Here is a 23,075-nt window from a genome sequence, read left to right on the forward strand (position 1 = left end):
TACCAACATTGTCTTAAAAAAAACATGAGAGTAAAAATATTGGCCCATCTCCCCCGGACGGGCCGGCCGGGGGAGATGGGACCTGAAAAAGAAAAGAAACATTGAAATGGAAAATCACATAGATCCAATGAATAATGAAAATGCCTTGCAGCTATTGCTGCGGCTTTTATGCAACATTCAATCAATATGCCCTGAAATGCCATGCTCTGTATGCGCCGAATGTTCAATAAGCCGAAATGGGACCATGGTTTTTGCACAGAAAAAAATGAAACCATCTAATATGGAAACTGTAGTAGGACACCGACGCCTAATTCCCCAATACCACTGGTGATCCCTGCCAACCAATGCGATGCGCCGCGCCAACCGAAACACAGCAGTTAAACTAGTATGATAACCAAGGTCGTAGCATGGCGTAATAATATTGAAGGCTGAAATGTTAGAATCTTTGTAAAGCATGCGCCGACTTGGTCTGGCGCAATGACACTGACAAGGCGAATTATCGCCAATATGTGACAACCGATAGTGTCTCAGGGCGGAGACACCGTTTGTGTTTTCCATCTATACACAGAGAACCATCCTATTAGCCTGATGTTTCTTTTCTTTCCTTTTCTTTGTCATTTTGTTGATTTGCCGTTTTGTTTGGGGTTTTTTTTTTTTTATTTTCCTTTTTATTTTCCTTTTTGGATTCTTTTTTTTTTTTTCTTTTTTCTTTTTCCTTTTTCCATTTGTTTGTTGAGAACAGTAGGGCTATTCCCGACAGAATGTCGCCGTGACTGGTAACGTAATAGGCTCCGATTCAATGATGGGTTTTGACTGTGATGATGCTTGAAATTATTTGATTAATGGAACGGCGATGGACTAAGTGCTGCCTGGCTGGGGCGGCTCGGGCTGCGCATTCAGCACCGCAATGCGTTGTTCAATTAGATTCTGTAGAGCACGAAGAGAGGCGATCTCCGTGTTGGCCGAGGGAAGATCGGGCGGAGCGTTTGCCTTGAGCTGATCTATAAGCAAACCGATCTTTCCATCTTCAGGCCCTTGCCTAGTAGGTCCGTTGCCCTGTGCGAGTGAGATGAGGTTTGCGGCCGCTTCCCGTTCAGCGATAGTGCGTGAGTTCAAGATCGCAGCAGTTGTGTCCTCTTCCAGAAAAACAGGCTTCTGGGACGAGTAGAAGGCATGGGCCTTGGCCAGCAGCTTGTCGAACTCTGCGGTGGCATAGTCGAAATATCTGTCCGCAGTTTCCTTCATCATCTTGTACTCCTCATTTTCCCTTCTCCACAAGTCAGACAAGTCAGACATATAACCAACTATAACGCCTAGGAATCAACTCACCTCTTAACTCGATGAATGAAGTCCAATTTTAGACCGCGCTCTGACACACGGTACATGATACCTTCCTCCTCCTGTTCCTCCATTCTCTCGACCTCTTCCTCATCTGGAAGGACTTCAACGTCGATCATGCGGGGTCGCTTCGGACGACGAATGCGCTTTAACATATCGTATCCCTCCTCATCTTTAACCCAGTATTTTAAATCATGCCAGACGTGGTTGGGACACATCCAACTGTGGTGCCTACGATCACTGCCGCCTTTCTGGATGGGAGGTAGGGGCAGAGGCGGGTCACAACAATCCATGTGGAAAGCACAAGGACAATAGTCGCACTGAATTATGGGCTGACGGCCGTTACTCGTGCGACCGCAAGCTGCGCAGAGAATCACATTGCCTTTGGCATCCTGTGTTCGTAGTAGGTAAGGGTCATCATAACGGCCATGGCGGTTCCCTCGGCGGGGGTAGAGCTTGGGAAGTGGCACGACCTCATCATATTTGTCCTCATCTCCCGTAGCCACACCGGTGAAGTAATCGCGAACACCAAGGGGTAGGAGGAAGTCTTTCTGTGGAGCGTTGTCTAGAGCACCCAGTAAGGACGTCATAGGCTTTGACAACGAGCATTTCGGGCAAAACCAATCTCCCTCTGGGGGGTTTGCCGGGTCCAAGGGCGGGTTAAGGCAGGAGAAATGGAAAGAATTCGGGCAGCCATCGCAACACAGCAGCTGGCCGCTTCCGTTACAATTGTGACAAAAGTCGTTGTTTTCCTGGCGTTCGTTGTCGCTTCTGCCAGCATGTTAGCGTTCAGAGGAACAAGTGGTAGATAGACAAGGGGGACTTACGTCAGGGTAGGTGTCAGTCGTCGATTGTCACCGGCATCACTACTAGCTGGACTCTCAGAGCGCTGTCTGCTACTCATGCCAGCTCCCAGTGATGCTGGCTGAGATCGACTGGCTGCAGTGGGGACAGGAGATGGCACATTAGACTGCTGTGGGTCAGAAGTCAATGAGGAACGCATGTGACTTTCCAATGCGACAATGGTCGGGAGAGGCTTCTGCAGGCGAGTACGTTTGATTCGTGCCCCTTCCTCGGGGTTCGATTCATCTTCCAGTGCATGCTTCTGTGGGAGAGCCGTAGCAGCACTAGACGGGGCGGCTGACTCCTTCTCCTTTGCCGAAGGTGCACCCCTTTTAGCCGGTTTACCCCTGGCGCGAGCACGGGAAGTTGCCGCTCCAGGAGCCATGCCCGGGGCAAAAGTCTCAGCATCAAGGGAAACCGCTGAAGAGAGAGATGAAATGCTGCTGGCCGACCGGGGGCGAGCCAAGACCGGTGCCGTGGCAAACTCCTCGTCGGCTTCCGCCTGAACCTCCTTCCATGCAGCGCGCATAACACTCTGGAAAGCCGAACGTTCCCGCGGGCCGGGATTTTCCTGGCAAATGCCGTCAAGAATAGAAAGCGCAAAGGGATCTTTGTTGCACGTCTCCCACAATCTGATGAGGCCGCGTGAAACAGGGCGATTGTTGGTCTCAAGCGCCAGTCGAAGAGCCTTTTCGACCGCAATTTTAATCCGATCAACGTCTACTTCTGTCGATGTAGGCACAGGCAGTGAAGTGAAAGCAGACATGTCCGGTGAGACCTTAGACTTCGTAGGTAGAGGTTCGTCCATCGGCTCCTCAGCGGGCGTTAAGGGGGTCTGAGGCTTGTTGTCAGCTCCCTCGCCGTTCGGTGTGGCCTGTGACTCCTTTTTCGCAGAGATATTCTGAACACTGGGTTTGATGGGTGCCAGTCCAGCCTTGCGCAAGTCGGCAGTTGATGGCATGGTTCCCAGTGGGCGCATACTGGACAATACGGGGTTCGCGTGATGAGACACATTACACCATGGCGTGTCTGCGAAGCTCGGTTCTGGTTCTCTCAATGGTGGTTCAACCCATCCGCTACTGCTTTCAAAGATGTTTGAATCGCTCAGAGTATCCGACACCTCATTCTTAGATTGTTCCAAACGCGACTGGGTACGAGAGGGCGGATCCTGGAGAGGATCGGTGGCCACACGACTGTTCCAGCCAGTGCGGCGTTGCTTGCGAGGCCTTGTAGAATCGGTGAGCGAGGAAGCAGTGCTTGCGGTAGTTGGCGCGCCAAGTGGAGTGGAGGGGCGAGAGTTATTCGACCAGGCGTGCGACGACGAACGGAGATTCGGAGCCATTGTTGTAGACAGGGCTCGCAGGTTGCAGCGGCTACAAAGCCAGGGTTAGCCTGCGGAAACAAAAAGCTGAGACACATTAATTGAAATAACAATTACTTACTTGTAGGTAGATTCCAAGCAAACACCGAGCGTGCCCAGCGTGGCTGGTTGGAATCGAGGCCAGCCCGCGCGCTGTCTGCGGGTTGATGGAAGGAAGAAAGGTTGCGGAGTTGGAGTGCCGGAAGTTTTCGAGTCCCAATCAGGCCTCCCTCTAGGGGGTTCGCCGCGGACCTCTGTCAACCACGAAATTACCAGACACCCTCGATCTGGATTCCATGTACATTAGATTTTTGAAACCGGATTTCGTGTTGTATAGAATACAAGACTAATTGTCTTCATTTCCTGGAGTGGGGTGCTTACTAGAGTGACCCTAGGAGACGCGTCAAGGGGCCGTGAGATAGAAGTGTAATAAGAGCCAACACAACTCTCTAAATCCTGCTTAAGTGCCTTATATGACAGAAGCTGCAATAGGATAGATGATGTGTAGAAAAGGCAATGTAAAACGCTAAGTTACTTCAGAAAGATTTCAGGTCCTGTGATTGGGTCAGCCGTTCAACATCCTGAAGCTTTCCAAGTCCAAGTCTGATGCCCAACGCACACGGACAATATGACAGCGTCCTGATGATGGAATGGGGTTCGTCCAGTGCTTAGGACACATACAAAAGCAAAAGGCATAGAAAGATAAAAGCACGAGCACCGCCTGGTCCGTAGAAACAAGCGAAGCGTAGGGAAAGGGGATTGCACGCGTAGAACACAGCTCCAGTATTGAAAACAAACTTACCAAGTACGACAGATGTTATCGAAACTCTTGAAGCAGTATCTTCTGCTGTAGCCGATACAAAGGTGACGTACTCGAAGGAAGGAGGCACGATGTATGTGCCGATGTAGATGCAAAGAAGAGGATTGCTGGATTCAACGACAAAGAACAATTTGATGAAGCGTTCGAACCCACAAGCAACGCGAACCTTCTCTAAAAGGCAGACAAACGAAGAAGGTTATGGGTAAGCGGAAGAAGATGGAGGTTAATGATCAGGGAGGACGAAGTAGAAAGTTTGAAGAGAAACAAGGAAGCAGAAGGGCAGGGTCCGGAAACTCAGAAGAAAGGTCAAGTTCGCAAACGAGGATTCTGCAATGTGTTATACACAACGCGTGTGCTTTCTATGCAGAAGGCTCGTGGCTGACTTCTCTGGAAAGATTCCGATATCAGACTGATGAGGAGGAGGGGTTGACGATGCGGAAGAGCAAGGAAATGTGATTCTTGAACGTGTTGTTCAGATAGTATCTTGAGATACAGGTTGTACAAGAATGTTCAAGAATGAGAAGGGAAGAGAAATCGGAAGAGGGGAAGCGAGTAGTTAAGAAGGCTGTTGTGGCTGGGGTGTTTGGGGAAAGTGAAGCAAAGTGAGTGAATGATACTCCGATGTCACTGAGAGCGAATTTGCAGCCGCGGGGAAAGAAGGGCACGACGCTGCTGCAAGTACTCCAGAGGAGTAGACAGCAGATGTTTCTCCTGTAATCAGGATAACAAGCCGTCCAGAGATGATGGAAGTCGGCAGAAGAGCTTTGGGTAGGAAGTGGAAAGGGGAAAGGCACAGGGAAGGGAGAAGATGGAAGAGGAAGGATTGGGGAAGTCAGAGACGGAGGTCAGTTGGCCCACTCGACCAACCTCCATGCCCTCTCAACACCAGACAACCCAACACACCCCTAGGCAGCTCTCAGTGAATGAGCTGGGACGGGCTGAACACAATATGTTCACCTATAGCCATATTCTAGGATAGACAGCCGGTCCTCCTTCACTCCGTGCATCCCGGCCCAAGCCATCATACTGGCTGGATTCACTGCCGGTACATGGCCATATGCTGAACCCTACTGTTGAACAATACGAATAGTCTATTACTTACAAGGTAAACTTCCATGGCCAGGCTTCAAGCTACTAACAAAGGGAACTACCGAAGGTGCTTTTTCTCTCAAGCCTTTGTCGAGGGTGGGGTGGCGGCAACGGCTGGGCAAGCAACCTGCCTCTCCAACATGGCAGTCACCCGAGAGATACCACACCCGATTAAAGCATCGGAACAGATGATCTGATGTTTGATGGACCGGAGAGCTCATCGGGGGCGAAATGTCCTCTTCTCCTAGAGTCCCATGGGGAAGGGGGCAGGTTACGCTGACCTCATCGTTAGAGACAAATGAAGTCCGAGCGGATCATCGGGAATAATATGATTGCCTGCAAATCACGGAGAATAGAAAGAGAACATTCCAGGAACACCTGCCTTCATGTATGAATGTGGCAAAGGTAGAAGCGTGATAGGCGAAATAGGAGGTAAAGCTTTGGACCGGCGGACACAGGTTGGATAGATCTAGGAGTGTTGATGGAAAGCAAGGAAGATGTTCTGCCTCATTTTTTTTTTTTTTTGCGTCTGTTTATTCGAGCATTTACATATCGCGTCTTCTGAACTTCTGAACTAGTTATGTGACAACAAGTTTTATAATAGGGTATTATGGAAGACCTAGGTCTCCCACATGGCTCATCTTTCGCACGGATTTCCCCCATCCCTCATCATCTGCAGAACTCCCTGGTTGCAGCTCCAAAAAGGATCGTTGTAATGGCGTGCATCGCCAATGCTTCGGTATGACGAAGAATGTTTCCTGCAAAGAAATCATAGGCTTTCATTTGAGCCAAACCAACACGCCCACGGATACGGCAGATGTGACGCCCCAAGTCAGACGATGATTTACTCGTCAGCCTTCTTGGCAGCGGTCTTCTTCTTGTTGTTCTTGTTCTTCTTGGAGCCGGTGGACTTGGCCAACGGACGCTCAAGGATCTTAAGGATCTCCTCGTCCTCGATCTTCTTGTCCGTCTGGAACTTGGAGAGATCGGGAGTGGTGGGAGCAGCAAGACGGGTGATGCCGTTCTTGGTGATAGCTAAAGCCTTGTTAGAAGACACATCCTCTGCGATAGTCGTAAACTAATGGAAATGGCAAAACATACCAAGAGTGGTCAAGACGCGGGAGACCGGAGCATTGTCGGCATCTCCGGCGGGCTCGTACTGTCTCAGGACACCACCACGGACACACTCGACAACACCAACCTTGGCAGACTTCTCATCATCCAGCTGGCGCAAGCTGAAGGGGAACTGGCCAAACTTCTTGACGACCTCGGAGAGAGTCTGTCTGGAGCTAGGGCGCTTGAGGCCGTAGGTGGTGGTGGTACGGCGGTGGAGAGTGGCACGGTGAGGGAGGGTCTTAACCTTTCCGGATCCGAGAGACAGACCAAGTTCAACACCCCAGACTTCACCGACCTCGGGGACACCCTCGCCCTTGACACCAGCGCCGGGAGAGAGAATAATCTTCTTCTCGCCCTCGATCTCGTTGCGGTCAAACAGCCAGCTGGTGGTGTTCTCGACAACGTTGCAGTCGTAGGCCTTGGCAACCTTCTCGATCAACTGAGTAATCTGAGCCTGGGTAGGAGGCTTCTGGGCAGCAGCCTTCTGCTTCTCCTCATCAGTTCCGCTGGCGAGGAGGCCGGGGGGGACCATAAGTCTCAGGAGAAGCTCGTTGGCGTAGTGAGTGGCGTGGATAAGGTCAGCCTCGCGGCCGGTCACCACATCGGCGGACGAGTTGCTGTCGGCGACAATAACCATGTCGCAAACGATGGTACCGAAGCCATCGATCTGGGCACCAAGCTGGATCTTGGCGACCTCACCGGCCTTCAAGGTGGTCTCGGCCTCCTGAGCGTCGGACACCAGGGGAGTGTAGGGAGTCACATAGGAGCTGGGAGAGACAGTGGTGGGGTGAGCGATACCTTTCCCCGGCGCATCACGTTAACTCGCTGATCTGACAATGATTTCTCCGGGCTAACAGAGGAGGCAACATACCCTTCTGGATCTTCTTGCCCTTGTAGACCTTGGCAATCTCTTCCTCGAGGAGCTGGTCACCCTTCTGGCAAAGCTCGACGATCTTGCTGCCCTCAACACACCATCCTAGTATAACGAGATTAGAATTTCGTAGCCCTAGACCAGGCGCAGACGCCCGGATGGAGGAATCACACACCTGCAACGGCTTCGAGAACCTTCTGGGAGATCTGAGCGGCGGTCTTGTACTTGGTCAAGGTGTCGGGGTTGTTGAGGGTGTAGTCTAGAAATGGACCAAGGCCAGGTCAGTTAGGGTGGAGAGCGAACAGGCATGCTTAAGCCGTAGATTGTACGATCATGATAGAAAGAAGATATTGACAGGCATTTCGGGAACTGGATAACAGAAGACGAAGAGAGGTTGCGATTGTCCCGTAAAGCTCATCCGCTGCTCAAAGTCGTCGCCAAACCTAAGCCGAACCATGACGACGAAAGCAAGCGGGAACCCACAAACGCCGGAGCTTTTTTCAAATTGGAGGGACCAAGAGGGGTAGCTGGACATGGCATGAGCACTTACCAACCTCGGGGGCCTGAGTCTCAGCCATTGTGTATCGATAGGGGGATCCTCGCGCTGCTGCGAGGAAGAATTACAGATGAAGGTATCTGGGGGAGCAGTAGTTCTAGCACAACAGTAGAGAAAAGAGGAAAATGGACTCTGCTGGAGAGCTGGAGAACCTTAGTAGCAGGATGGAGTCGTGTGCACCGCACCGTATTTACCATCATTACGCCTTGAGCGGGGGCTTCGGCCTGGTTTTTCGCTGCGTTGGCGGTGGGGTTCTCTTCCTTTTCCGAGTAGGGCTCGGTATCTTGCTGTTCTGCTATTACCCTCCGCTTTTGTGCAGCTGACCGCCTACCATCTTCTACCCTTTAGTAACAAAGCCTAGTGGTTTGTTCGTTGCCTGCTTGACTGGCCGGCCCTTTCAGTTGACGCCCAACCCGCTTTTTAGCATCCTTTTCGCGTTGTATCGTATGAGTACTCTTCTGTCTTTTGGCAATTGATTGGAGTGACAAACGCTCTGTTCCATTAAGGCCCCTTCCATTCTTTTCGAGCTCCAGAAGATTTAAAAACCACGTTATCGCGTGATAGGCGTACAACTTCTCTTGATCGTTCCCACAATAATGCTCATGTCATACCAAGTAAACGCAAGTTCCTAATTGTGCAGTATGACATCACACCTCAGGTCTCAGTCGCCACAAGTTGTTCTCATCATTACTGCTTGCAAGCCGATCGCTTGCTAGATCTACAACCTAGACTGTACTCCCTCCACTGTAGTACACAGTAGGACAAACTTCATCCTTGGCAGCGTAGATGGCACGAACCGGACTGCGGAGGTTTTGACGGGTCAAAGGTTCAGGCCACTGTTAAACCCCATTATAGCCCTTGACGCTACAGCACGTGAGACCTGCAAGGTCAAAAGAGGGGGTCTGGAAATGCCATCAGGAATAGAGATTGAGCTTAGGTTGGCCTGGGTAGTTGAGGGTGCTGAACGATCGCAGTGTAAACCCAGCGAAGCCGAGATCACGCCCGAACAGCGCGACTTAAAAAATCAACAAGGTTGATTCTTCCTTTGCGTACTTATTTTTCAAATGATATTTATGCAAGGTTTCCCCCTCCGACATGGGAAAGGTTGCTGCGTGGCTGACCGTCTATGCTCCACGTCAACCCAGAGGGAGTCGTTGGCTGGCACATGGCTTGACTGAGCAGAAAGTACGCGGGCCACGGCTTATGCCCGCTGTCTAGGAATTTCTTAACTGTGAGCAGCTAACAGAACTAGCTCTGACCATTGTTTCGAAAATAAAAGAAAAGGTTGCTTAGACCGTGTATATGCTCCAGAAATGCGAAGGAATCGAATTCTTGCTGAAGGAGAGCCTCGCCATGTGATAATTGCTGATCTACCTACAATCTTAACTAAATAATTAATTAGTTTTCTCTCATGGCCCCGGGCAATCCCACCACTTTATCCCGCCAAGCCATCCCACTCGATGACTACTATGTTCTGCTTAGATGAGACCACGGTAAATCAATAATGCGCACACATTATAGAACAATGGAAGCCTTGCAGGGCAATGGGCACACCCAGCCATCTGTGCAGCAATAAGTAAGAGAAGGTGGAGGGTTTAGTCTGTCACTGCCTCATGGCCCACTAACGTGCATTCACCACCATGCTTCATGGCTACTATTGATCAATGGCTTCCTACCAGCCTACCCGGAGCCTGCAGGATTTGGCCCCCCCGCCCATGTGTGACCACCACATGGGTGTCCTGCAGATTATCGGGGCTTACCTTCTCTCTGACGGGCCCCTTTATACCGCCCCAGCGTTGAGTTTGCTGAAAAGTTTGGGGGCGAAGGCCTAATCAACAATGCGTTCTGACATGGAGCGAAGTTACGGGTCTTATATACGCCCCTCTCCTCGTCAGACGAGCGCATGTCAATGAAAGGGCATCGCTATATCGGCCTCCCGATGTGTCACCTTTCCCTTTGCACGGGTGGGTATTATTATTGCCCGCAGCAGGCATAATGGGCTCAATTACAGAGGCAATAGGAAAGCGCACAGAGCTGTCTCATGATGGAAGGGATGTAGCCATCACATTGGCCGTGTGTCTTTTCCTGGCAACGCTTACCACGGGGCTCCGCTTTTGGTTGTCCAGAAGGCGGAGGCCGTTGTTTTCCATGCCAGAATCCATGACGCTCGCGTCCTTGGTAAGTGCTGTTGACACGCCTCTCAGTAATAATCTAAGAGGCCCCTTGATGGTTCTTCTAGCATCTGACGGACATGATGCAGTTCTTATTCTACTCCTACGCCGTGGCGACCTACTTGAGTATGTCTATGCTACTAGACCATCCTAGTATACGACTTGTTGGATCTTAACTGATGTCGCATTCGTCTACTAGTTCTGACAATCGGGCACGGTGGCTACCCAACGTCTCAGACACAGAGCTGGCGGCTTACTTTCACCCTCAAGGTGCGTATGCGCCCAATAGGTTGCCAGCACTTCAATGCTAATGGCTGCATACAGTGTGTCTACTATCTTCGGTTGGCTTACGGCACAGGACTGGGCTTGGTGAAATGCAGTATCTTGATGGCCCTGTTCAGATCCCTTGCTGCTTCATCCAAGGCCGCTCGATATGCGATCCTGGTCATCATGGCACTCTGCATATCCTGGAGCCTGATGGCCACCCTCTTAAGCCTCTTGAACTGTCGCCCATTGAGCTACAACTGGAACCTGCAACGTCCAGAAAGCCACTGCATCAATCGAAATGCTGCCTTTATGGCAGTGAGCATCATTGACGTTATGACAAACGCCGCTATTCTGGTTTTGCCGCTCCCTAGGGTTATAAGAACAAAGATTACCCGACCGGAGAAGCTAGTCATGGCCAGTCTTCTGGTTTTGGGATTATTGTAAGTGGTCTGGGGTCTATCCCTGGTAAACAAAGCAGATATTAACATGCTTCTAAACAGTGTTGTTGCCATTACCGCGGTCCGTACGGTCACCATCGCCAAAACGGACTTTTCTGCCATTTATGACAATGGCAAGATGATCATCATCTGGACAACGGTGGAGTGGACAGTGGCGCTCATGATAGCCAATTCTCCTGTCTTGTGGCCTTTGCTTGACTGGCTCGCTCCTTTCCATTCTATGGAGAATGGTCCGTACGAACGATCGGCATATAACCCTTCGTGTCACTTGCTAAAGCGTCTGCGACCAACAAATTTGCTGGAATGCACTCAAACATTGACATCAAAGACGGCCGTCGCGGAGACAGGCTCAGTACACTCATCTCGATCTATTATCCGAGGGTTCGGGGCCAACTGGACAGAGGCAATCGGGCAAGCACAACAACCAGATCCCTTTCTATCGTTGGAGCCGGGCGAAGTGCGAGTGCAGACTGAGTGGTCGGTTGAACGGTCGTCAGTGGGTAGATTGGATCGATTAAGGCCGGGAAGAAGATCGTAGCCGAAATGATAATTAAAAGTTGTAGCACCCTCACTTACTGAGACGAACTTTTTTAGTCTCACCTCCCATACGACATTCTGTACTGCCAAATGTGTTTCCGCTTGGGCTGAAACAAGAGTGACATTCCTTTCATCACACACGTTCCGTACCTCAACCAATCATTCACCAACAGGCTAAAATCTGACTTACATGCTACTTCCCGTGCTGAGATTGGGGGGGTCTTTTTTCCTTTCGCAGCCTTGCCATGCACTGCCTCGTGTTCTGCCTTCCTTGGGCACGTTTTGGCCCTACAATGTACAGGGTAAATACGGGGGGGTATTTGGTAGGGGTGCACTCGGCCGTGCTCATCTCCTCACCGATTATTCAACTGGATCGGAATGGAGCTGGGGGGCCTTAATTGACGTCACTAAAGGCCTTTTGAGACTCTACTAAGCTGGAGTCATTTCTGATTCTATTAACGCCTATCTCGCTCGGTGCTTTTAACAGATTGACTCAGGGCAGGCTGACGAGCGGGGTAATCATAATACAGCCCCGATCTCTCCAGACACTCTGCGATCGACTTCTATACTCGTCGGAACCCCAGGTATAGTATTCTTTTTATACCCCACCGTGCTAAGACCCCCTAAGGTAAATCACCCCTTGTGGATACCAATATGGCTGCAGGTGAGCAATTTGACTACATTATTGTCGGTGGTGGTACAGCCGGCTGTGTCCTAGCCTCACGGCTGAAGCAATACAACTCCTCTTTGTCGATCTTGCTTGTCGAAGCGGGGCCCGATGCCAGCAATCACCCCCTCGTACCAGACGGAAGTAAAGCCACTCAGTTACTTGGATCAGAGCTAGATTGGACATACGATACAGTGCCGCAGAAGCATCTTCATGACCGCGTACTCTCAAACCATGCAGGAAAAGCTCTAGGTGGTAGTACCACAATTAACAGCGGTGAGCCTTAGTATTCATTCATCGAGGGTCTGAACTTCAAGGAGGTGATGATGGACTTGGGGTGATATCGTACAGAGCTAATGGACCCTATACGGCGCGATTAGGCGGATGGATGCGAGGTGCAAAAGAAGATTATGACCTCTGGGCCAGCTTGGTCGGTGACTCTCGATGGAGCTACCATGGTCTCCTTCCTTACTTCCGGAAGCTTGAGCATCACTTCGATCCCTTTGCCGACCCTGAAGTTCACGGGTTTGAAGGTCCTATCAAAACCGAGTCCGTATCCTCTACAGGCCGCAGATACCCTCTTCGTCAATTGGTGCAAGAGGTCTGGAATTCCGTCGGTGTAACATATAACTCCAACATTAATTCCGGCAGTCCTTACGGGCTGGTTGAGGTTGTCGAGAATCGCGACCACGGAATGAGACAAATGTCGAGCTCCGTTTATCCTCTAGACGTGGAGGTCATGACTGAAACCCTGGTCAAGCGAGTGCTGGTGGAGGAACGCGATGACCAAAAGGTTGCAATAGGTGTAGTGTTGGAGGATACGGACGAAAGCCAGATTATTGCACGTCAAGAGGTGATCATATCTGCAGGTGCATATCGTACCCCTCAGCTCATGATGCTTTCGGGGATTGGCCCAGCGGAGGAATTGCGAGCCTACGGGATCGATATTGTTCTCGATCTTCCGGATGTAGGCCGTCACTTTGCGGACCATGTAGCAGTCTCTCAGTGGTGGCAGTTGAAGCACCCGGAGAAGGGGCTATCAATCGGATCACCCGCCTTCACCGACCCAGCTTTCTTCCGAGGAAATCCCATTGACTTTGTGGCCTTAGATTCAGTGCCCCTCGATGGCCTTCGTCAAGCGTTGGTCAAGGACGACCCCAATTCGAACCCGGATGAGCATCCACTCATTGCCTCCCAGCGTGTGCATGTGGAAACATTCACAGTGTATGCGGCAGGAAATGCTCAGAACCCTACAATTGCTACAGATGGCACACATATCACGACCGGCGTATCCTGTATGCTTCCTACCTCTCGGGGCAGTATCAAGCTGGCAGATCGAGACGTCCGAAGCGCGCCTCGTATCGATCCTAATTACTGTGCTACCGAGGCTGATCGATATGTCCTGCGTGAGGGGCTTCGGAAATTGCGAAAAGCCTTGCGCGACACTTCAGCGGGTCAGGAAATGATTGAATCAGAAACTGTCGAAGAAAACTATGATCCTTTAGGTCCTGAAACAGATGATGAAGCTCTTGATGATCTCATCCGCCGTCGAGCTGCGTAAGACCATCTTTGCTATGCTATACTACTTATTATTATGCGAGAGAGAATATTGCTGATGAGCATAGGACACTGTATCATCCTACGGGCGGTGCATGCATGGGCAAAGTGGTTGATGGTGATCTACGCGTCAAAGGGATCGATGGGTTGCGAGTTGTCGACGCGAGCGTAATCCCGACTCCATTAAGCACACACATACAGGCATGTGTGTACGCGTTGGCTGAACAGGCGGCGAATATTATTTCTGGTGTTTGTAGTGTTTAATGCTTACTATTGACACATAGCAGACGCATGGGAATGGTGGACCAGTTGTAACTTCATATAATTCATTAAGTATTATTCCATTATCATACAGTGTTGATTTCTTTATATATATAATTATTCGTAACTATTCAAAACTGTAGACAACTGCTATAAACTAGTGGACAGGACTACCCATAACAAATGCCGCGGGCATACTATACTAGTAGTACTACTGCGATCACAATATATATAGTACACTACTTACTTAGTAGTCTAGAAGTGGGCACCAGAAATGCAAGCCATTAATAGTACTGGTAATTTGAATCTATCTTCCCAAGGGAACAAGTAGATAATTTATATAGTACGACAATAACTTACCTCGGACTGGACCATCAACAGTGTTTGATATGTCGGCAGACTCGGCCTCTCCCGCTCAAGGAAAGTCATGGCGGAATTGACCCTATAGCAAACAGCATGCCCTTTAGCTCTGGATAGGAAGCCGCAGCGAAGAATGCCCTGATAAATGGAATTCCCCTGAAGCTATTTTCTGTTTGAACGACGAACGCACAACAGTAACTCTTTTAATAAGCCTTGTGTTCCCCAAGTAGTCGCACTTACTGGTTTCAAATAATGTTACATGAGATCCTCTATGCATGTCTGGTCCAATCACAAGATCACTCATCGGAGGCGACCTCACCCCCTCACCTTTCTAATACTTAATCCAACTCCATTGCAATTCTTTGACTATTCCCATCGCTGGTGAGTAATCCATTTACTAACTATTACACTTGCCTCTTGTTTTTCTTGCCCTTCAATCCGCCATGAGGGTTGCGACAGAGCTCCCCCTTCGCATCCTTACACACAACATCCGATATGCTACCTCTTCACCTTTCAAAGGTGAGCGCCCCTGGGCGGACAGAGTACAGCTTCTCTTGAACGAGCTGCAGTACAACACACGCCATGCGGAAGGCTTCATTTGTCTACAGGAAGTTTTACACAACCAGCTGGGTGACATTCTCACTGGACTCAATGCTTCCAAGCAGAACAAAGCGTGGGACTATATCGGCGTGGGACGAGATGACGGCTGCAAAGCAGGCGAATATTCGCCTATCCTCTACCAGCCTTCGATCTGGCAACTTCGACACTGCGAGACTGTCTGGTTATCTGAGACGCCCGGTACCCCGTCCAAGAGCTGGGATGCCGCATCGATCCGCATCGTGACCATCGGTGTCTTCACCCACCGCGCCAGTCGCAAGACGATCTTGGCGATGAATACCCACCTGGACGATCAAGGGTCTCGGTCCCGACTTGAAGCAGCCCATATTATCCTGCGCAAGTTGCAGGAGTATCGAACAGGAAAAGCCTTTGGCCCGATAATCTCGGGGATGTTCCTAACTGGCGACTTTAATAGCCAGGAGGACCAGGAGGCTTATACCGTCCTGACGGCGCCGGAGTCACCTCTGGCAGACGCAGCGAAGTTGGTAAACCCCCAGGAGCATTACGGAAACCAGAAAACCTGGACGGGATTTGGACATGAAGGGCAGGATCCGACGCGCATTGACTACGTACTGCTCGAGTCAACGGCAGACAAGGTTCTTAGCCATGGTCGTCAGCCATGGGCAGTGGAGGGCTATGCAGTATTGGCGAACCGATTCGACGATGGGGTCTTTAACTCGGACCATCGAGCGGTGGTCATCGATGTGATGTTATACGACTAGTCACTAGTGTCAAGGCCCCATCAGCTGGCTTTTTGTTCCCCAGAATCTCCGAATGCTTCCAATACTTCCTGTAGGGATAGAAAGATCGCGCATACATAGAGATGGACTTCAGGGAGGATCAGCCAGAAGTGGGAAGGAACGAATTGATACGCATCCGTACCGATCCGAAGACCCGGTCAATCCACCGTCAAGACGGCTCGGGGCCGCCAAGGACCGGCAATGACGCCCTAGCGTCCCTCATTTTACCCGAAAGGGAATGGCTTGGTGTCACCTGACGTCCCGATGCGGGATAGCGAGCGGACACGCGCTGCTTACCATACGAGACAGCGGACGGTATTACCGCAGGCATACAGTATCCAGCGTAAGGAAGGTTACGATCAGACCAGAAGGCAGAGCAGCAGGAGAATGGACCTGGAATGGCTTCATGAGAGTTCCTAAAGGCCCTGCGAACCGGTTGCTGATCGCAGGAGATTCTCCTGGTGCTGCTGGCACCAGCCCAGCTGCCCCCTTCCCTTAGCCATTCTGCCCTCACACACGGAACCCGAGCAGACCAGACTTGTAACGGACCGGGCAGCGCAGAAGAGCGCCTGTTACTACTCTCAGTCGACCTCTTCTCGCGCCCGTTTCCCCTTCTTTCTCCTCTTCCTTCTCCTTTCCCTCCCGCCGCAAAGAAAAAGCCCGCCAAAAAAGCCACTACTAGGAAGTCGGGGGGAAAACCACCCAAACCACCCCACGTTCTTGTGCAATCCAACGATTGGATCGCGTCTAGCATCTTATCTGGAGATCGAATCAGGGGAGCTCGGGACCAAAAATTAAAAAGAATCTGGAGCTGGAGCTGGAAGTGATCGAATACCGGCCAGATCCCCCCGGAGCAAACGTCAGCTGATTAGCCCGTTTCTCGTCCGTTTCCTCACTTGTGAAGGCAAAAGAAAGACCCAGACCGGCACGCAGACCCATCCACACCTGCCTGCCTGAGTCTTGCCCTGGTACCAGCCATCCCGAGTCGCTCTGCTCGGATTACGGATATTATTGTCCCTTTCCTTCTTGGTTAGTATCATTTTTTCGTTGTTTTATCGCGGTTTCTTTATTCTTGCTCGGTCGCGTCCCCAATTCGTCCTGCATTCCCTTCCTTCCCTGCTGCCGGTTGGTTGGTATGTCCTTTTTTGCTTCCTCCCTCCCCAGCTCGTCAGTCATCCATTGCCCTCTTCGCTGTTGATGCTCCGCGCGGCCGTGCGGCTCTTGTTATCGGAGCGATTTCGAAGTCAGGACTTGGTTGATGCGACTCACCTGGGAGTAGCTTTGCGACATGCTCGTCCGTTGCGCACCTCCGACGACGTATCGCGCCTCCGCCCGGTGCGCCGTCGCGTCGCCACTACCATTGACTTTTCTGCACATGGGACTCTCTCATACAGCTAGCTGACCTGGATGCCTCCGATCCTACAGTCCTTTTCTCAAGGATGCTGCCGTGATTGAGTGTCGTCCGTTTTCACTTGTCCATCCTCGCCGCTCAAATAGTGCCTCCTCACCTTTCCACCTATCCGTGCAAGTGACGTCTGTTTTGCCTCGCCCGACACGTCAAGGACGACCGCGGAACACACCAATTTTATCATCCCCAGCATGCCCTCGCCCGACCTCTCTCAGCCTGGACAGCTCCCAATTGACGCCCCGGCAGACCAAGGACAGATTGGCTCAGGGATGTCTAACATAAGCGGGGATTATGGCGCCGTCGCGTCCGAGACTTCCTCGGGACAAGGTTCGGGCGGATCTGATGCGATTGCCGAGGGAAAGCAGAATGCGAAGGCTGTTCTCGCCGCATCAGGGGTGTCTCTAGGCTCTACCGAATTCGCTCATGACGCGTCGAATGGCAATCCGTCGCCATCGTCTCAGGCGAACAGTGCCAATGGATCCGCGTCGAGCAAGAAACGATCCCGGGATGGCTCTGTTATAAACTCCTCCCAATCGACAGAAGGCCTTCCCGTACGTGTACGCGAGACACCTGCCGATAAGATTCTTCTTGAAGACTATGTCAACCGGGAATTCCACCATTCTGCGTTGACAGCATGGCAAAATCCCAGCCAGGAGCTTTTGCATCAGAAACGCGCTGAGCGCGATTATTTCTTGGCCGTACGGCGCGAGAACCACATGAACCCAGCAGCTCTATATGGTGTTGGCTACGAGGGCTTCGGCAATCAGCGTACCGACTTGCGGAATCAACATCCCCAGTTATTATATCCCGCGAATCGACGTCGTCCCGGGAACCGGCGGACGAGGGAACTCCGAATCTCCCGCAAGGATCTAAAGACGCAGAATGAACAGATCGAAGATTTAGTGCCAATCCGCTTGGATATCGACTGGGAAAAGATCAAAATCCGCGATACTTTCACGTGGAATCTTCATGATCGCGTGGTTTCACCTGACTTGTTCGCAGAGAAGCTCGTAGAGGATCTACAGATCCCTCCCGAGTCGTGTGCACCGCTGATACGGATGATCTCTTCAAGTATCCAAGAGCAGCTTTGCGATTATTATCCTCAAATCTTCATGGAAGAAGAGCCGCTGGATCCTCACCTCCCATACAGCGCCTACAAGAATGATGAGATGCGCATTTTAGTGAAATTGAACATCACGATTGGCCAACATACTCTGATTGACCAGTTTGAATGGGATATAAATGATCCTCACAACTCTCCCGAGGAGTTTGCTGAGCGTATGACCGACGACTTGTCTCTTTCCGGCGAATTTACGACTGCAATTGCTCACTCGATTCGCGAACAATCACAACTTTTCACCAAATCCCTCTATATCCTCTCCCACCCCTTCGATGGCCGTCCGATCGATGATCCTGACCTGAAGACCGCGTTCCTCCCTACCCCTCTGACCTCTTCCTTCCGACCTTTCCAGGCGGCAAAGGAGTTCACTCCCTACCTATACGAATTGAATGAAACGGAGCTCGAGCGGACTGAGGTGTCGATATCGCGAGATCAACGCCGACAGAAGCGGTCTGTTAACCGTCGTGGTGGTCCCGCACTGCCTGACCTCAAGGATCGTCAACGCACTATCCGAACCATGCTCGTCTCGACAGTCATACCCAACTGCGCAGCGTCCCTGGAGGATAGCAATGTCTACAAGCGGTCGGGCTCGAGCCGTTCCAGGCGCGCCGCCGTCGGCTTGCGGGATACCGGAGAGGAGTCAGAGGAGTCTGACAGCGACGAATCGTCAATCACCGGCTCACCTGCTATCGGGCCTCACCTAGCTCAAGGAACGGCGCGTACACGGGGCATGAGAGGAGCTGCCAGCGCGGCACATGCGGCACTTCGAGCGAGCCTGGGCCAGTCTGCCACGCCCGAGCCACATAACGAGGCAAGAGCTGCGAGTCGCAGGCGCGAGATTCGCGAGGAGAGCGTTGTTGAAGAGCCGGATAAGCTGCTTGTCAAGCTCAAGATCTCCAAGGAGAAGTTCCGGCAATTCCTCGCGCATGGCTTGCAGTCAATACAAGGCCTTGCGACCCCGGCAGCGCAACCAGCCTCGCAGCAGAGCACACCCCAAGTTCAGACTCCTACCCCGAACCCCATGGCTCCGCCCGCCGCTCCCCAACCTGAAGGCCGTGTACCCAGCGTTCCTCCTCCCGGACAACGACCAGTTCCCGCTCAACAGATCGGAGCCGTAGATGCTCCTCATCCCCCTCAGCCAGGAGTCCCCGGGGTGAGTAACTAACGACCTATTACTTCCATCTCGTCACCTCCATACGGGCCGCAATGTCTGGCTACCGAAGAAGTGCCGCAGACAGCCACATACTAACATGATTTTATTTAGCCCCCGCCTCCAAGTTGGCTTGCAGCGGGACTCGCACGCTTAAAACTCTCCTATCCCAACGACTCTTTCGAGGGGGTCATGCGCTACACCGCTGTTGACACGGAAACCATGCTGCCGGTAGCGAACTCCAACAGTCAACCCGGCCACAAGCTGAAGTATCAGTATCTCCCTCGCATTCGCTGCCACGACTGTCCGGGTAAGCTGTACACTCCAGGACCCGGCACAACAGTCGACAATTTCGAAGTACATCTCCGGAACCGCCAGCACAAAGAACGGGTGGAAGAACGAGTTGCGAAAACAGCAGCCGTAGCCGCAGCTGGGGCCAACGCAGCATAGTAATTAATGATTGAATGATGGAGCAGGGGGTTTCTACTTTTCACTCATTAACCCGCATTGATGTACACTTTACACTCTTCTTTTTTCTTCTCTCCTTCCTTTTCAATTCCTCATTGTTCTCGCCTTTGGCATCATCCTCTTGACTGTCTGATTCAAATCATTGATGTGTGTGTATGTACATGACTGAGCGATTGTTCTTGGTTTTCATCCATCCATTCTATCCCTTTTCCATCTTGGATGTCTTCTACCATCAGAAATGCCTTGGGACATGGATACTCACCCTTACCTCTTTCTCTGCTACTTCCTCTACACCTTGGCATTTCAACATATCTACCTACCTCATGGTCGGCGTAAATAGGGGACCTCTTTGTTGTTGTTGATCTTCTTGGCAGCGTTGAAGAGAATCATCGACTTGGCAATTCTAACACCCTTGAATACATATTCGGTGACTATACCTATCATAGTGAATTCTCCAGTATATTCAAATACCTTGTAGGTACTATAACCTAAGTTTCAAATACAACTACTACTACTTCAAAGCACAATGATTGGGAACTTACTGCCTGCCGGCCAGTACCTCAAGTACATTATCCCTACTAAATTCTAACGGAAAGTATTTACAGCACCATCACATTGCAAGATCGTTCGTCATTACCTCAGCCCCAACTCCTCCACAAAACGAAACAGGATAATCGAACTCCATAAATAACCCTTCCATGAGTAATACTTACTTAACCTACCTGTCCTACATTCTAGTACTCATCTACGTGGAGGATACCAAGTAATTCAAAAAGAAGAAAACCAAATCTACGGTTATCAACTTCATTGAATACCTCTTACATATGATGCTAGTACTTATTGATCAAATCATCCCGGGACTCCATTGAAGTATAGTAGTATCAGGTATTCAATTGATACAGACAAAGGAAAGGGAAAGACACTGACAGACAGATAGATGAATAGATAGATAGATAGATAGATAACACATACATACATACATACATACATTTCCTAACCGCTTGCGCGAGGGATGAAGAGAAGGAATGAAGATAATTGCCATTCGATAGAGGATGATAAGAGATGGGTATACACAGTTCGATTCGATCCAGAATCTGTTTAGAATTGCATCGGTGATATTGAGAAGGAATTGATTGCCAAAAGGTGTGGTAGGTTGTTGGGGGAAGATTCCGTAAGAAGAAAATATGAGGAGAGAGGATGACAACACTCCAACAAGGAATTGAATGACACAATATAAATCGTTTCAAACTGACGCTGCAAATATCACATGTTCACTTCGCGCTTGGTTTTTGATACATACATGCTAGCTAAACACTCAGGGAGAGGGTATCCAGATCCTCTTATCCTCTTCGAGAGGATCGTCGATTCGGTAGAGTCGAGGTTCGTTTGCCATTGCCACTCGGTTTTGAAGGCGCTTGCTCCGTGGGTTTCTGCGGGGATGTAGGCGGCGGGGATGATAGAGGCGAGTCTTCCCTATCGCTTAGGATCTCGTCCAGGGCGGCTTCTTTGTCTGGAAGGTCGACGCTGTCGTTGTCATCCTCGCTGTCGGCACCGCCCTCTGCTTCTTCCTCGGCTTGTTCTTCCTCCTCTGCCTGCTCCCACTCGTTCATTTCCATATCATCTTCATCGCTGTCCCTGTCCGCGTAACTAACTCTCCGGGACGCACCTCTGCTACTGCGTCTCCTGGCTGCTGTGCTAGCTTTCTTGGTAGCCTCCTCATCCGAGGACCAACCATCGTCGTCCCTCTTCTTCTTCTTGGGCGTCCTGGTGGTTCCCGCGGAGCCGGACGACTTGCGTGGCCGGGCGGGCTTCTTCTCCTTGTCTTTCCGCGCTTTCTTCGTAGCGCTGGCGTCGCCGCCTGCTTCGGCCGATTCGGGCTTTCTCTTCTTTGCTGAACCATGGGACCCGCTCTTAGTCCTCATGACGGATCGCACAATGCGATCCAGCAAGTCTTCGCCATCTTCCGGGAAGAAGTTCTTATCTGCAACCTCTTGGGCCTCGCGGTGGCTCCCCATCGGGGCGAAGATCGAGCTTGGCACTCCCATCTTGCCAGGGTAAGTCTGCAGGATGTTGGTACCGCCAGCTGCGCCTCCGAACTTGCGCTGTTGCGAGTAGATGTCCGCAAAGCGACGAATGGTCGCTTGGGCCAAGTCTGATAGCGTGTGGAGACGGGTGCTCATTTCGTCGGACTTCGTGATACCGTCGCGTGTTTGCTTGACACGCTGTGCGATGTGGAAGATCAGCGACAGGTTGTGTTCGTTGGCCACAGCCTGCAAATAGAAGAGAATGTAGCGGGAGAAGTCGACTAGTTCAGCTACCCGAGTGGACTCTTCCATTTCAGCGGGAGGATAGTCGGGGTGGTAGGCAAGAAGGGATAGTAGACGAGAGAAGAGTGACTCCATGACCGTCTGTTGATCGCTTCTCTTGCCATTGGTCTGTTGCGAGAAGAATGCAGCTCGCGAGCGCAGCCAGGTAAGTGTGCTATCCTTCAAGCTGGTGATAGGCTCGAAGGCAAGAAGGAAGGGGACTGTGTACCAACGGTAGCTCAAGTGCGTTTTCTGTACAAGTTTCTTCTTGAGCTGGTTGATAAATCCACTTCTCACCTCCAGAACTGGGTCCTGGGCAACCAAAGCGATCGAGTTGAAATCCCGCGGGCTGAGCAACTGGTCGCAAAGTCCATGGGACGCACAGAGCTTAAGCAGTGACCTGGCTGCCAAAAGACGTAGCCGTGACTTTTGCGTTGCGGGCGTGTCTTTCTTCTTAGACAACTCGCCGTCGTTCACGACGAGTTTGTTTAGAGTATCATAAACCGGTCCGGCATGGGCACGGAAGTCCTGCTCGTCATCCGAGCCATCCTTCGCACGTAGGCGATTGACAATTATTTTCAAGGCCCATTCCTTGGCGGCTGTTTCATCATCTACCACATCAGACCACGCATACCCGGCGTCTGGCTGGGGTGAGCGGTTAGTCAGGAGAATTTTGTTGACAGCAATCGAGATGATAGCATCGCTCTCGTCATCCGCCTCCCGTGGAGCCAAAAGGTTCAGCTGAGACAAGGCAGCCAATTTGGTGAGGAAGCGATCGGATCCGTAAGCCCAGTCGGAAACGCATTTCTGTATCAGGTCCTTGGCGTACATTTCCTTCTTATCGGCAACAGCCATGAGGATAGAAACGGCATGTTTAGCCGCTCTAGGTGACGGACTGTGTAGTGCGTAGCTCACCAAGGACTGCAAGAATTTCCGTTCCTTAGGAAGCTTCGATGGGAGCTTCTTTGCAAAACCAGAGCATGCCTTGAGGATC

General features: G+C 51.1%; 11 protein-coding genes across 11 annotated transcripts; 6 read left to right on the forward strand and 5 right to left on the reverse strand.

The window, feature by feature from the left end:
• Positions 1–858: 858 nt before the first annotated feature.
• On the reverse strand, positions 859–3,523 carry An04g08840 (uncharacterized protein; the record flags this gene model as incomplete). The annotated part of the gene is made up of 3 exons (XM_001402205.1): positions 859–1,267; positions 1,330–2,109; positions 2,166–3,523. 3 exons carry the CDS (start codon positions 3,521–3,523, stop codon positions 859–861), a joined length of 2,547 nt encoding a protein of 848 aa, XP_001402242.1.
• A 624-nt stretch (positions 3,524–4,147) lies between these two features.
• An04g08850 (hypothetical protein) lies at positions 4,148–5,647 on the forward strand (the record flags this gene model as incomplete). Its single annotated transcript, XM_059747734.1, has 8 exons — positions 4,148–4,196; positions 4,406–4,502; positions 4,596–4,666; positions 4,732–4,813; positions 4,886–4,963; positions 5,083–5,205; positions 5,345–5,406; positions 5,493–5,647. The coding sequence occupies 8 exons, from the start codon at positions 4,148–4,150 to the stop codon at positions 5,645–5,647; spliced, it is 717 nt and encodes a 238-aa protein (XP_059600678.1).
• A 647-nt stretch (positions 5,648–6,294) lies between these two features.
• An04g08860 (uncharacterized protein) lies at positions 6,295–8,015 on the reverse strand (the record flags this gene model as incomplete). The annotated part of the gene is made up of 5 exons (XM_001402207.3): positions 6,295–6,485; positions 6,552–7,364; positions 7,438–7,542; positions 7,613–7,696; positions 7,988–8,015. The coding sequence occupies 5 exons, from the start codon at positions 8,013–8,015 to the stop codon at positions 6,295–6,297; spliced, it is 1,221 nt and encodes a 406-aa protein (XP_001402244.1).
• A 574-nt stretch (positions 8,016–8,589) lies between these two features.
• Positions 8,590–9,030, forward strand: An04g08870 (hypothetical protein; the record flags this gene model as incomplete). The annotated part of the gene is made up of 2 exons (XM_059747735.1): positions 8,590–8,607; positions 8,710–9,030. The coding sequence occupies 2 exons, from the start codon at positions 8,590–8,592 to the stop codon at positions 9,028–9,030; spliced, it is 339 nt and encodes a 112-aa protein (XP_059600679.1).
• Positions 9,031–9,988: 958 nt separating this feature from the next.
• On the forward strand, positions 9,989–11,427 carry An04g08880 (uncharacterized protein; the record flags this gene model as incomplete). Its single annotated transcript, XM_059747737.1, has 5 exons — positions 9,989–10,171; positions 10,254–10,290; positions 10,364–10,434; positions 10,489–10,871; positions 10,932–11,427. 5 exons carry the CDS (start codon positions 9,989–9,991, stop codon positions 11,425–11,427), a joined length of 1,170 nt encoding a protein of 389 aa, XP_059600680.1.
• Positions 11,428–12,080: 653 nt separating this feature from the next.
• On the forward strand, positions 12,081–13,965 carry An04g08890 (uncharacterized protein; the record flags this gene model as incomplete). Its single annotated transcript, XM_001402210.3, has 4 exons — positions 12,081–12,369; positions 12,474–13,650; positions 13,719–13,859; positions 13,938–13,965. The coding sequence occupies 4 exons, from the start codon at positions 12,081–12,083 to the stop codon at positions 13,963–13,965; spliced, it is 1,635 nt and encodes a 544-aa protein (XP_001402247.3).
• Positions 13,966–14,714: 749 nt separating this feature from the next.
• Positions 14,715–15,611, forward strand: An04g08900 (uncharacterized protein; the record flags this gene model as incomplete). The annotated part of the gene is made up of 1 exon (XM_001402211.1): positions 14,715–15,611. The coding sequence occupies one exon, from the start codon at positions 14,715–14,717 to the stop codon at positions 15,609–15,611; it is 897 nt and encodes a 298-aa protein (XP_001402248.1).
• A 187-nt stretch (positions 15,612–15,798) lies between these two features.
• An04g08910 (hypothetical protein) lies at positions 15,799–16,568 on the reverse strand (the record flags this gene model as incomplete). Its single annotated transcript, XM_059747738.1, has 2 exons — positions 15,799–16,348; positions 16,465–16,568. 2 exons carry the CDS (start codon positions 16,566–16,568, stop codon positions 15,799–15,801), a joined length of 654 nt encoding a protein of 217 aa, XP_059600681.1.
• A 258-nt stretch (positions 16,569–16,826) lies between these two features.
• An04g08920 (uncharacterized protein) lies at positions 16,827–19,757 on the forward strand (the record flags this gene model as incomplete). Its single annotated transcript, XM_001402213.3, has 3 exons — positions 16,827–16,964; positions 17,127–19,310; positions 19,422–19,757. 3 exons carry the CDS (start codon positions 16,827–16,829, stop codon positions 19,755–19,757), a joined length of 2,658 nt encoding a protein of 885 aa, XP_001402250.3.
• Positions 19,758–20,096: 339 nt separating this feature from the next.
• Positions 20,097–20,345, reverse strand: An04g08930 (hypothetical protein; the record flags this gene model as incomplete). The annotated part of the gene is made up of 2 exons (XM_059747739.1): positions 20,097–20,263; positions 20,318–20,345. The coding sequence occupies 2 exons, from the start codon at positions 20,343–20,345 to the stop codon at positions 20,097–20,099; spliced, it is 195 nt and encodes a 64-aa protein (XP_059600682.1).
• Positions 20,346–21,115: 770 nt separating this feature from the next.
• An04g08940 (uncharacterized protein) lies at positions 21,116–23,074 on the reverse strand (the record flags this gene model as incomplete). Its single annotated transcript, XM_001402215.1, has 1 exon — positions 21,116–23,074. A coding segment is annotated over one exon (1,959 nt), but the record flags the coding sequence as incomplete, so codon positions are not given.
• Between the last annotated feature and the right edge of the window lies 1 nt (position 23,075).

Source organism: Aspergillus niger (assembly GCF_000002855.4).
Source record: "Aspergillus niger supercontig An04".
Lineage (NCBI taxonomy): Eukaryota > Fungi > Ascomycota > Eurotiomycetes > Eurotiales > Aspergillaceae > Aspergillus > Aspergillus niger.